Genomic DNA, 12403 nt, shown 5'->3' with positions numbered 1-12403 from the left:
AACCCTGAAAATGACTTCCCATATATGAATCTTATTCTCCGGACCATTTCGGACCTCCTCATGATGTCCCGGATCCCATCCGAGACTCCGAACAAACTTCGGTCTCCATCTCATATTCCGAATCTACTTATGCGATATCGAACCTTAAGCGCGTCACCCTACGGTTCGTGAACTATGCAGACATGGTCGAGACTCATCTCCGACCAATAACCAATAGCGGGATCTGGAGATCCATAATGGCTCCCACGTATTCAACGATAACTTAGTGATCGATTGAACCATTTACATACGATACCGATTCCCTTTGTCACGCGATACTTTACTTGTCCGAGGTTCGATCATCGGTATCTCCATACCTTGTTCAACCTCGTTACCGACAAGTACTCTTTACTCGTTACCGTGGTATATCATCTCTTGTGATCCAATCACATGCTTGCAAGCTAATCAGATGACATTCCACCGAGAGGGCCCAGAGTATATCTATCCGTCATCGGGATGGACAAATCCCACTGTTGATCCATATGCCTCAACTCACACTTTCCGAATACTTAATCCCATCTTTATAACCACCCATTTACGCAATGGCGTTTGATGTAATCAAAGTACCCTTCCGGTGTAAGTGATTTACATGATCTCATGGTCGAAGGACTAGGTAACTATGTATCGAAAGCTTATAGCAAATTGAACTTGATGACTTGATCTTATGCTACGCTCATTTGGGTGTGTGTCCATTATATTATTCACCTAATGACATAACCTTGTTATTAATAACATCCAATGTTCATGATCACGAAACCATGATCATCCATTAATCAACAAGCTAGTTATACAAGAGGCTTACTAGGGACTCCTTGTTGTTTGCATAACACACATGTATCAATGTTTCGGTTAATACAATTATAGCATGGTATGCAAACATTATCATAAACACAAAGATATATTATAATAACCATTTTATTATTGCCTCTTGGGCATATCTCCAACATTTCCATGTCACATTCTTAACTCTAAGTATAAAGCATCACTCCAATTGTATATCCAGAAACTAACAACAAACTTACCGTCCCTCGCCAGACTACAAGCTAAGTTACACGAAAAGTGTCTTTAGCACATGAGCACCAGTGCTCCTGGTGCTATAAAGTCATATTATTTGTATTCCAAAAAAATTGAAATTAAATATCTACATACATATAAACATTCCGAAGGTACGGTAGAAATTTCGGAGAAAAATATGTTATATTTTGAGCTATATAAAAAAGACAAATTTTTGACAAATATACATCTCTATACGTAGTCCTAAATTTGTTTTTTTCCTGTAGCTCAAAATACAATGTAATTTCTACCAAAACTTCTCACGAGTATTCGGAACATATATATGTATTCATAGAATAAATGTGATGATTTTTTGAAACATGGATATATAAATTTTTAAATATTTAAAAAACTGAGAGCACTGGTGCCCATGTGCACCAAATGCTTACTCCTAAGTTACAGCAATACACAGCCAATAGTATATACTCATCTGACGATGTAATGCGTAGATGGATAAGTATATGCAATGAAATCTACTAAGTTCACCCACCTGAGAATTTAAATGTAATAGACAAGGGAAAGAAAAAAAAAATCAGTTCTTGACTGGCTTTTAGGTATTTCTACTAAATTCACGATGTAAAGTTCAAAAAATTAGGAAGTACACATATGGTTCCTGAATTTCTTTATTGAAAAATGGTTCCTGAATTTTGTTGGAATGCATATGAATTAGTTGCACAAGAATTTTGTGCGAAGTATTGGAACCAACCAAAAAGTCATATGAAATCGACATGTTCTAAACGAGGAGCACACTTTTCTGGTCAAAAGAAGACAGTACTGAGTGGTGTATATCGACACACCAGCTTAATTCAATGGTGCGCTGCATCTTTCTCCACAGCAAGCCACAAGAAATTCTTACATTTGCGCGTTTTGTTGAAGAATCTACACTGAATATCAGTTACTTCTTGCCAATATAATTTCATTTACATGTACACTGTGAATTTAAACATGGAATCTATCTAAAGAGATACATCAAGAAAACAAAGCTTGCTATCGACACTTTTTTTTTGTTGCGAATCACACTTAATGAAAAAAAAACTACTCTGCTATGCCCTTCAGCTGTAAAACTATTACACTATTAATATTCAGAATTCGGTGTATGAAAAGGTACATTCAAAAAATTGTGAAAATGGCTTTCTAGAACTCTTACTTTTGGTACAAGAGGAGATTTAAGCATTTTTAGACTCCTCTTGTTAACTATATTCATTATGAAACTGATGCCCTCTCATCAAGCCACTGAATAATGTCTGAAAACACAAGGTCGATGTTGCTCTCTGTTTCACCGGACGTCAAGGCATGACACATCCCTGGGTAGAGCTTCAACGTCTTGTCTTTACTCTCAGCTAATTTATATAGTGCCTCACTTACTGATGGATCAGTGACGGCATCAGCACCACCGTGGACTATAATGAATGGCATGGTTACCTTGTTTTACAATATGAACAATTTAGATTAATTAAAAGAACAATGAAAACCATCTTTCGTAGTTACTTGTTCAACATATACTGAACCTAGTCTTGTACCTTGTCAAGATTGCTTTCAATATCCAAGCTTGCCATAAAAATTTCATAACCAGTCTTTAGCCTAGGCCTTCCTTTATAGCAATAAGGATTGTTTCTGACCTGATTATATGTAGAGATAATTTTGATATACAATGATCCCAAAAAATTACTAGTGACACAAACTATTATTGTACGATGATATAGTGGTTCACTTTTTTTTCTTATACCTCTTCACGCCGTTCCTCATTTTTAATTGCCTTATCAATGATATCATCAGTAGGAATAATCTTCCATGTAGGGATCACATTGCTGAGCTTGCATAAAATTGAAATTACAATTGGAGCAGGCTTCATCTCATCAACAATCTGCATCATGTTACCATGTCGAAAATTAAGTTCCACCACACCTGACCAAACTTCAAGACATATATATATAAATATAAATATAAATATATATTTATATTTATATATAGGTAATATCCATGATGTCGATTATTGATCTCAAAAAATTCAGGGACTGGTACATAGCAACTAAAGTCCAACGAATCTTCTCAGCAAACCTTGCAAAGATGATAAAGATGGCCATGATACAACACAACCTAGGTTAATGATTTATTTCACATTTTTTTTGGAAACTTAGAAGTGTGACATGCAAAATAGGGTGTACCCGCAGGTATCATTATGGATGTTAAAAAAAACTGAGAACAGTAAGATGTCAACGAAAGAAGCAAAGGCATGATTAATTAATCATGGGCAATTAACCTTGCACATGGGGGCAACCAAAATGGCCCCATCCCAAAAGGTAGGTTCCTTCCTATGAAGCATCAACGCTATTGCTCCTCCCATCGACTCGCCAAGCAAGAACTTCGGCCGCTTTCCCTTGTGATCTTCTTTCTCTATAGTGAGAACAACGTGACATCCAAATTTGAGATTTAAAGTTGTATAGTCATTCACCAATTACATGGTGATGCCAATAAATAGGAGAAAATATTTCCTTATTTTTTTATTCATGAAGAGAGTGACTATTAAATTCTGACCAGACATAGGTATGGAGTTCGGGGTAGAGTTTTCGCCTAATAGTTCAATTGAATGATTCAAGGAGCTAATTAGTATCTGAGAATATATAGTACATAACATACTGAACGTACCAGAGATACTTGCAAAGTATGTGAAGCAGTCACTGACGACATCATTTAGATTGCTAATGTAGCCTTGAAGTCCAGAAGATTTTCCATGGCCCTCATAGTCCACACCATGCACTTCAAATCCAGCCTTTGCCAATCGTGTGCCTGTGCCTGAGAAAAAAAAAACATTTAAACTTGTCCAATTTATTCTATGGTATTTATTTTCTTGTTATTTTTTGTGCTAAATTGCTAATACAAAAAAAATGATGGCTTAGCTTATGGTCACAAAAACTGTGTATTCTACATTTTGAAGCAAGACAAATAATCTTCTTTAATTGTTAGTTAAGCATAAGAGCACATACATTTATATAATTTTTCTATTTACCTCTCATAGAAATGCTGCATTCCATGGCATATCCTAAAAAGTTCAAGACACAAAAGTTATGATTAAACTATAGGACGTCAAAAACAATAATGGTCTCCGGTTTTCTTGAAGTACCATTATCTTTGAAATTTTAATGCAGTGCCATAGAATTAAATAAATTTACCGTGACATAGGAATATCAATGCTTTAGGTTCACGGTTTAGAGGGGTCCATCGGCATGTAAAGAGTTCCACCCCTCGTGATTTTGAAATATGTTCCTGCAGCAAATATTTGCGATGGACCAGGTATTCATATGCTAATTAACATAAGATTCAATGATGGATGCACCTTGAAAATTCAATTTTTCTGGCATAGTGTAGAAAGAAGATATAGTGCATTTACAAGAGTCTTTAATTTCTCGAAGAAACCAACTAACCTCCTCATATTTGATATCATCATTGGCCATTGCTCTCGAGAGGAAATGACAACTTCATGGAAGAAACATATGCATATGTATAAAATCAACATATTAAGGAAAAAGTAGTGTTCATATATGCTGGTCGATCTGTGGATGGTTTTCAAGATGTTCGTTTTGTGTGCGCTATTCTATATGCATGCATAAGGAGTGACCAAATTCTGCCAGGCTAAGTTTAGCTTGAAGTATGTACCTAGCTAGCATAAATAGCTCATCCCAGATTAGACCTTATAAATTGGATGGTTAAAGTAACTTGGAGAACTTGTTCTACATCGGACGAGCTTGTTCTTTATTTTTGTGCGGTCAGGAGAATTCCATGGAATCACGTTTAAAACAGTGGTGATTGTATGTCCCTGATCAAGTGACCAGTCCATGTCAATGGATGACTGATATATATACATGCATGGCTGATGGCTCGTCTCGTCTGACTTAATAATTGCAGTGATGTAGATGATACCCGGAGCTGGAGCTGGATGTGGAGCTGTAGATGTGCAGCGCATACTCCATACTGTTGGTATAACATCCCTGTTTAGCAAAACCCTAATTAGGAATTTATTTGTGCATCATTTGCATCATGTTTTCCTAAGATAATTGCATAAAGGAATAATATTTCAAAACCCTAATTGTTATGCAAATTTCTTCTGTATTTCATCTGCCTCAAAATCTCTCAAGATTTTATAAAATAACTCATGGTCTTGTTGTCATACCATAAGTCATGTGTGGTTACTAAATTCTCTGGAAAAATTCGAGTTTCAAACTCCATCCAAAAAAATAGATTTGAAATTGGATTTTTGAAAAGAGAAATAAAAACCAGAAAATGGAAAATAGAGGGAGAAACCCTCCTCTCTCTCTCTCTTGGGCCAGCAGCCCAATCCCTCTCCCTCCTCTCTCCACCCTGCGCAGCCCAGCAGGCCAATCCACCAGTAGCCCAAGTGGCCCAGCGCAGCCCAGAATTTCCCCCCAGGGGGTTTTTGGCAAAAATGCCATCGTCCCCGCGCCTCCAAGCTGCTGCCTGGCAGCTCGCCGGCCGCCCGATGGCTGTTGTGCGCTGCGATGCACGCCGCTGCCCGCCGACGCCTACAAGACCCCCTGCCGCCGCGAGGAGAAACCCTAGGACGCCCAATCCCCCTTTCCCCCGCCCTCTCCGTCTCCTACCCCGAAACCCTAGTCATCGGTCTCCTCAAATTGCCGTGGCTACGCGCCTCCCCGAGCTCCGGCGATGGTCCCTAGAGCTCCGCCTCGCCGAGTTGAGCCTCTCCGCCGACTCGCACCTTCCGGGAAGACAGGAATCGGCCGATTCGACCGTTTCTTCCCGAGCTCCGGCCGCTGGCAATTGGCTCGATGCCGGCGCCACAGGGCTCCCCCGACCTCGCCGACCACCTCCCCGCGTTGCTGGTGAGCTGGGCATCCTCCCAAGCCCCTCCGCTCTTCCTCTCTCCCTCCGGTTCGCTGCCGCCATGAGCACCGCGGCCGCTGCGGTCGGACATGGTCGCCGGCCACGCTCCGTCGACCAAATGGTCCCGGCGCCGCCACAGCCCGCCTCGTCGTGGTCCCGCGCGTCGAACGCGCCGCTCCGCACGTATAGGGGCGCGCTCTAGCGCCGTCTCGGCGTGGTCACCGGCGTGGTCCACCGGAGTTGACCACCGGCGTTGACCCCGGTGGGACCCACCCCTGTTTTTCCTTCTATTTTTCTTTTATTTTCTGTAAATGAAAAATGTATTGACAGGTCGGGCCCTCTGTCAGATTTTATTAATTTCAAAAACATTTAGGAAAAGAATAAATCTATGACGTGTGGGCCCATGTCTGTTAGATTTTTATTATTTTCCAGGATTTTCATAAATGATTTAAAATGAATAAATCTAGTGAAATTCATAACTTATTCATTTTAAATCAGAAAAATATGTATAATATATCAAAATCTTCAGAAAAATGAGATCTACACTTCAGTATCAAAAGCATGTATTGTTAAACAAATTTAAAGCCTAGTTGTTTTACAAGAACTAATTGTACCCCTCTGAGGTTCTGGAACTGCTAACCCTAGTCCCGTCGAACCCCAGTTAAATTGATGATCATGTCTTAGGATTAATTCAATATATTTAACACGTCATGTCATCATTCTTGTATGCGCATTGCATCAATGCCATGTGTTGATTGTTGTTTTACCCTTTCCGGTGTTTGCCTCATTGCGGTCGATAGAGCACGTGCCCGAGACGATGAAGATCGACAACGACGCAGATCAATAATTGTCCCTCAGCGAACAAGTCAAGAATGGGATCCTCGAAGATCCAATTGGTTTGTCAGGGACAAAACCTTTCATTCTGGTTACTTCATATTGCATGCGATTCAACTGTCTTTTATCGATAGATAGAGTTACCCTATCTGTTGCATGTCCTACATTTTCTAGCCTCAATACCCTGATCCACTGCTCCTAGCATACCTAGGTTTAGCATGTGTGCGTCGCTAGAGCCTTTATCTTTATGCTTAGCCATGCTTAGTTGTTGCGCTACTACTCCGGTCTTCGGACTAGAGCCTTACAATGAAAAGAATCTAGCATGACAAGTTGACGTGGTAAGTATAGAGATGTTGTTAAACATGATTAAAGGCTCAGACGAGAGTCCACATTGGGATGTGGTGGGTTGTTTCGTTTCTTCCGATCCTAGGAACCGAGTTCTCGCCTCTTGAACCAAGATCGAGCGTACAACCACACGAGGCCCTATTATGGTACCCTCTCGACTCACTAACTTGCCTAGTCAATTCCATGAGTCACATAGTTTGCGCGTTACCTGGACATATGCATTGCATCTTGCTTGGGGGGAAAGGTACATAACATGTAGGTAAGCATCGTCGTGGTGGCTGGGGGTTGCGGCCTCTGGGGAAACCCACCTCGGCTCACATCGTTAAGGACCGACTTCGGGACTTGAACCGTTACAGCGGAACAATCCTTATTGCGTGACTCATGGTCTAGGCGACAGCAAGGTAAATGTCATGGTCGACCACCCTCTACCAGCTTTCAGAGGAAGAGAGCTAATAATTTGGCAGTAAGAGTCGGTTGGCACGTGTGGGTAAAGTTGTGCATCCCCTGCAGGGTTAAATCTTTTCGAAAAGCCGTGTCCACGGTTACGGACGACTTGGGAACGGACGTGGATATCATAGAGAACATGAACCTAATCGTAAAACTTGACAACCAATGTGTGTTTACGGATACCTTCTCCGGGTGTTGAGGGGGTGATCCAAGGATACTGGTTCGAGATGATGAAGATTGGTGGATACAACATGATGATCAATAGAGATAGAGATGTCGCTCTCTTATCCCGTTTTTGAAGGTTCTGCGTAGTCGAGCTTCTCTTCTCTCTTATCTTACAAAGGAAAATTGGCTTTAAGCAAAAGAAGATCTACAGAAAGCCCGCATACCAGCTTTGCTAAAAGGTTGTACTAAGTCTTGCTGAGTCCCTGTACTCAGCTTTGCATGCTTTTGTTTCAGATGAAGTTGCTATAGCCAAAGGTGGTTTCTACGTTAACATCGACGAGTAGTTTGAGGTTCCCAGGCAGCAACCTGAGACTTATGGACTGGGACGTCGCTTTATGTTATGGCTTCTTAAGCCCTTTGCTATCTTGTTATTTAGAATAACATAATTTGCTTCCGTTGCTTGTTGAATGTTGGGTCAGTGACCTCTGCGTGTAATAATTTGTATCTTACTCTGCTAAGAGTTGTAATATATTCTTTTGAGTCATAGAGTCACTGTTGTGTTACCGATTCTCTCATTGTAGTCTTCCGAGCTCAAGGTTAGACTTAAGTCGGACGAAGATCTGGTATTTGTCTAACCCTGATACCGGGGGTGCCACAGGTTTTGGAATCAGAGCAGGACTGCCTGTAGGAAGCCCTTTCTACTGGTCGATGTTGAGTCCAGTGTTTGTGAAAACTATTTGAAAGCTAAAAGTATTTGTGAAAATTTGATTAGGCTTGTTTTGACTCCTTATCTGGTATCGCTCTAATTCTAAGGTGCCTTACCTCCTGTTGATTTGAAAGTTTTTCTATCTCTTCTAGTCTTTCAAATTTAGTTGCCTCATGGGCATGTCGTTTCTAAACCAGTGGACCTAGTGCAGAGTTCTCTAGAGTCGTGTGTGCTCTGTGCATCCTCCTTGTTTTGTTTTAATAGAGATATCTCCTTCCATCATGATCTTTCTAGTTTGTGGGTTCCACAAAATTATGTTCTAGGCTTCGAGGTTTCCCTTCGCCTTGTATGCCTCCTTTTTTATATTTTCTTGGGTACTTCGGAAGCTATGTATTGCTTCTAGATGCTAACCCGTGATTACTACCTCGCAGTGTCCTTTGTGTCACTCATTTAGTAGTTACTCCTTTCTCGGTTTTTAACCCTTGGTCTTGAACCGAAGGTCCCCGATTGTGTTGGATTCAAGTGAATGAATCTTAGTACATGAAGCTGGCCTTTAACCAAAGATCCATGCCATCAAACACTGGTGTTAATGTTCAAACATTACATCGGGATGGTTAAATTCAAATCAAGCTATCCTTCAGGCTTGTGGTTATTGACGTGTTGAATTGCGGCAATAAAGATCTTTCCCTTACACTAGCTATCGCAGAGGCTCTATCATTGAACGAAATGGATCACGACAAGAGTGCTATTGCGAGTATCACATCTATGGCTGTGACTCTAACACACCTCCTTTTTCAGCATGAGTTTCACAAAAGTGTTATTTTGTGCATCTACATCTCAGGAGTTCTGATCCTGATCATGTTCCTTCTCTTTAGTTGCTTTCCAACCTTTGTCTGCTAGTTAGCAGCCAAGTTGTAAATGTGCATTGGTGTTTTCCAATGTATATTACTCTTGTGGTTCGTCAAGGCATTCCATTTCAGTATGTTAGGAGAAACAAACTCCAGTACCTCGTCATTTCTAAAACTTGGTCAAAGAGTTAGGTTTATGCCAAAGCTCTCAAGACCACATCGTTTGCTTTGTAAAGCAAGATCCCCTTTCGAACCCAGTGATATATCGGTGGTTCGTGATATTCTTGATGTCTTTATAGAAGTATCGCCATGTTGTTACATGATCGTGTTGTCGAGTTCATGAGTAAGTTGGTTCTTTGGACTGCTCCTTTCTCCAAGCAATCTTGTTGGATAACCCTGGACTAGTTGGTTGAGCCTATACAACAACTTGGAGAGTTGAAAGACAAAAGCTCTATCCAACTTGGTTCCTTCATAAAGGGATGTCTAGTGTTGTTTGTGTTAAAGTTAGATAGTATCTTCCCCATGGATCTGCTATCTTTCTTAACCTTTGATTTGAGTTTGGGCTATCGTCAAATCAAACTCAGTTCCAAGGACTATCTTGATGATGTTTATACTCATGGTGTCTCGTCTGAGTAAACCTTCATGTCCTTTGGTCTGACCAATACTTCTGCCTCCTTCATGCAAAATATGAGTTTATCATTAGAGTATCTTCGTAAGTTTGTTATTGAGCCCATCGATGACATTCTTATTTCCTCCAAGTTTAAGAGATTCATATTGAACAGTTGGCACTAATATTGGAAACTTTTGAGAACCATCTTTGTGTTATCATGAAGTATGTGTTCTAGATGTTGAAAGTGACCTTCTCTGGTTCACGTGCATTTGCTGAAAGATGTCGCCATGGATCCGAGTCGAGTTCCCTTTGTTTTCCTCGGGAATCATCGCAAGTCGATCGGGAATGCAGGTGCGAAGTATCTTGAGATGGAAGGTTGTTACCTCCATTCCTTGAAACGTTCCTCTATACACCCTAAGCCACTGACTGGTTTGTTTGAGAAAGAGAAGAAGCTTAAGAGCTTCAATATCTTCTACGATGTTCCCACCAGGACTCAATTGTGTTACATTGCAAGCTCATGTGCACGCAATTTCCTTTGGCAGTCGCAACCACATGTATTACACAATCTAGCTCAATCCTTTGGAGCTTGACATTATGGTCCATATCTTGAGAATCTATCGACTTTACCTTGGGGGTAACTGTTAAAAATTTTCTAACTGGACATGCGGAGTCTGAAATATCTTTACACCTAACCTAAGCTGACTCTCAAGCCGCAATGATGGTTAGTGTTTCTCAAGGATTATTGACATAGGTCTCTTTACAACTAGTCGAAAGGCCTAATTCCATAATCTTTTGAATTATCAAGAATAGCCACTCTTCATGAGGATATTGTGAGGCTTATTCTAGGAGTTGCCCTCATAGCATATTTTGAATTCCATAGTCCGACCTTGACTTGTTGACCTATTGAAGGCTCATCAATAGCCTAAAATTGCCGTCTATAACATCAAGGAGAACATTATAAGAACACTTGCTAAATGTCTTTCGGTCAATTCCTCGAAATCATTTCTCCGGTGACAACAACAACGTTATGAGAAAATTCACTCTCCGGTGTTCCTTGCTACGTCGCTCAACATCGCTTTCCTCCTTCCTTTGGATTTTATTGAAGTTCTCTTTAATCCGCACGTTGTGTGAATTCGTCAGTCATCTAGGCCCCAGCCTTTTTAGTACTCTTCAATCTTTTCAAGTACCCATGGAAAAAGAGTGACTATGATTCCTAAATCCAAAGTTGCTCTGGTTGGTAATCATTTGTTCTTCTACAAGTCGCCCTCTCTAAGAGTGCCTCGCTATGGTATTAAAGTCAATTTAACTCTCCGCTATCTTGTTTCTTTGTATTCTTGTCAAGCGTGGAGCAATTGCCTACCAAAAGTTGAAACTTCTTTAGTCTTCTCCATTACCTTGACGTGTTTCATGTTTGTTAGCTCAAGAGTTGTTTTTCAACACTCCTTCCACGAGTTGACCATGAGATACTCGATCTTTTAAAGATCCACCATCCAGAGTTATTCCCTCTTACCTTTAGAGTGAAGAAAGCAATATGAACACTTCTTCTTGGTGTGGTGGGTCAACCTCTTCATGATGTCGTGGATCAACCTCTTCAACAAGGAAGATCGTCATGGTATCGACAAGCTCGTTGAAGATCGGTCTAATCCGTGATTTCTTCTCTTTTCTTACCTTAGGAATCTCGGGGACGAGATTCTTGTAACGGGGATAGAGTTGTAACATCCCTGCTTAGCAAAACCCTAATTAGGAATTTGTTTGTGCATCATTTGCATCATGTTTTTCTAAGATAATTGCATAAAGGAATAATAGTTCAAAACCCTAATTGTTATGCAAATTTCTTCTGTATTTCATCTGCCTCAAAATCTCTCAGGATTTTATAAAATAACTCACGGTCTTGTTGTCATACCATATGTCATGTGTGGTTACTAAATTCTCTACAAAATTCGAGTTTCAAACTCCATCCAAACAAACAGATTTGAAATTGGATTTTTGAAAAGATAAATAAAAACCGGAAAATGGAAATAGAGGGAGAAACCCTCTCCTCTCTCTCTCTTGGGCTAGCACCCCAATCCCTCTCCCTCCTCTCTCCACCCTGTGCAGCCCAGCAGGCCAACCCACCCGCCGCCCAAGTGGCCCAGCGAAGCCCAGAATTTCCCCAGGGGGTTTTTGGCAAAAATGTCATTGTACCCGCGCCTCCAAGCTGCTGCCTAGCAGCTCGCCGGCTGCCCGATGGCCGATGTGCTCTGCGGTGCACGCCGCCTACCGCCGACGCCTACAAGACCCCCTGCCGCCGCGAGGAGAAACCCTAGGCCACCCAATCCCCCTTTCCCTCGCTCTCTCTGTCTCCTCCCCCGAAACCCTAGACGCCGGCCTCCTCAAATTATCATGGCTACACGCCTCCCCGAGCTCCGGCGAGGGTCCCTGGAGCTCCGCCTCGCCGAGTTGAGCCTCTCCGTCGACGCGAGCCTTCCGGGAAGCTAGGAATCAGCCGATTTGACCGTT

At 41.3% G+C, this 12403-nt stretch overlaps 1 protein-coding gene across 1 annotated transcript; it reads right to left on the bottom strand.

Moving 5' to 3' along the window:
• Positions 1-2295: 2295 nt before the first annotated feature.
• Positions 2296-4544, bottom strand: LOC124656495 (caffeoylshikimate esterase-like). Its single transcript, XM_047195227.1, has 8 exons — positions 4515-4544; positions 4263-4356; positions 4100-4132; positions 3739-3885; positions 3353-3486; positions 2819-2956; positions 2613-2711; positions 2296-2514 (listed from the first exon to the last, which is right to left on the bottom strand). Exons 1-8 carry the CDS (start codon positions 4542-4544, stop codon positions 2296-2298), a joined length of 894 nt encoding a protein of 297 aa, XP_047051183.1.
• Between the last annotated feature and the right edge of the window lie 7859 nt (positions 4545-12403).

Source organism: Lolium rigidum, chromosome 5 (genome assembly GCF_022539505.1).
Source record: "Lolium rigidum isolate FL_2022 chromosome 5, APGP_CSIRO_Lrig_0.1, whole genome shotgun sequence".
In the NCBI taxonomy this organism is placed as follows: Eukaryota; Viridiplantae; Streptophyta; class Magnoliopsida; order Poales; family Poaceae; genus Lolium; species Lolium rigidum.
The sequence above is the reverse complement of the archived record's forward strand: the minus strand, read 5'-3'. Positions and strand labels throughout refer to the sequence as shown.

Excerpts from the sequence above, each read along its gene's own strand:
- LOC124656495 (XM_047195227.1), bottom strand. The coding sequence starts at position 4,544 with ATGGCCAATGATGATATCAAATATGAGGAG. Across the intron at positions 3,487-3,738 it reads ATACTTTGCAAGTATCTCTG|AGAAAGAAGATCACAAGGGA; the intron begins GTACGTTCAGTA and ends TTCTCACTATAG. Across the intron at positions 2,957-3,352 it reads TGGTTGCCCCCATGTGCAAG|ATTGTTGATGAGATGAAGCC; the intron begins GTTAATTGCCCA and ends AACATGATGCAG.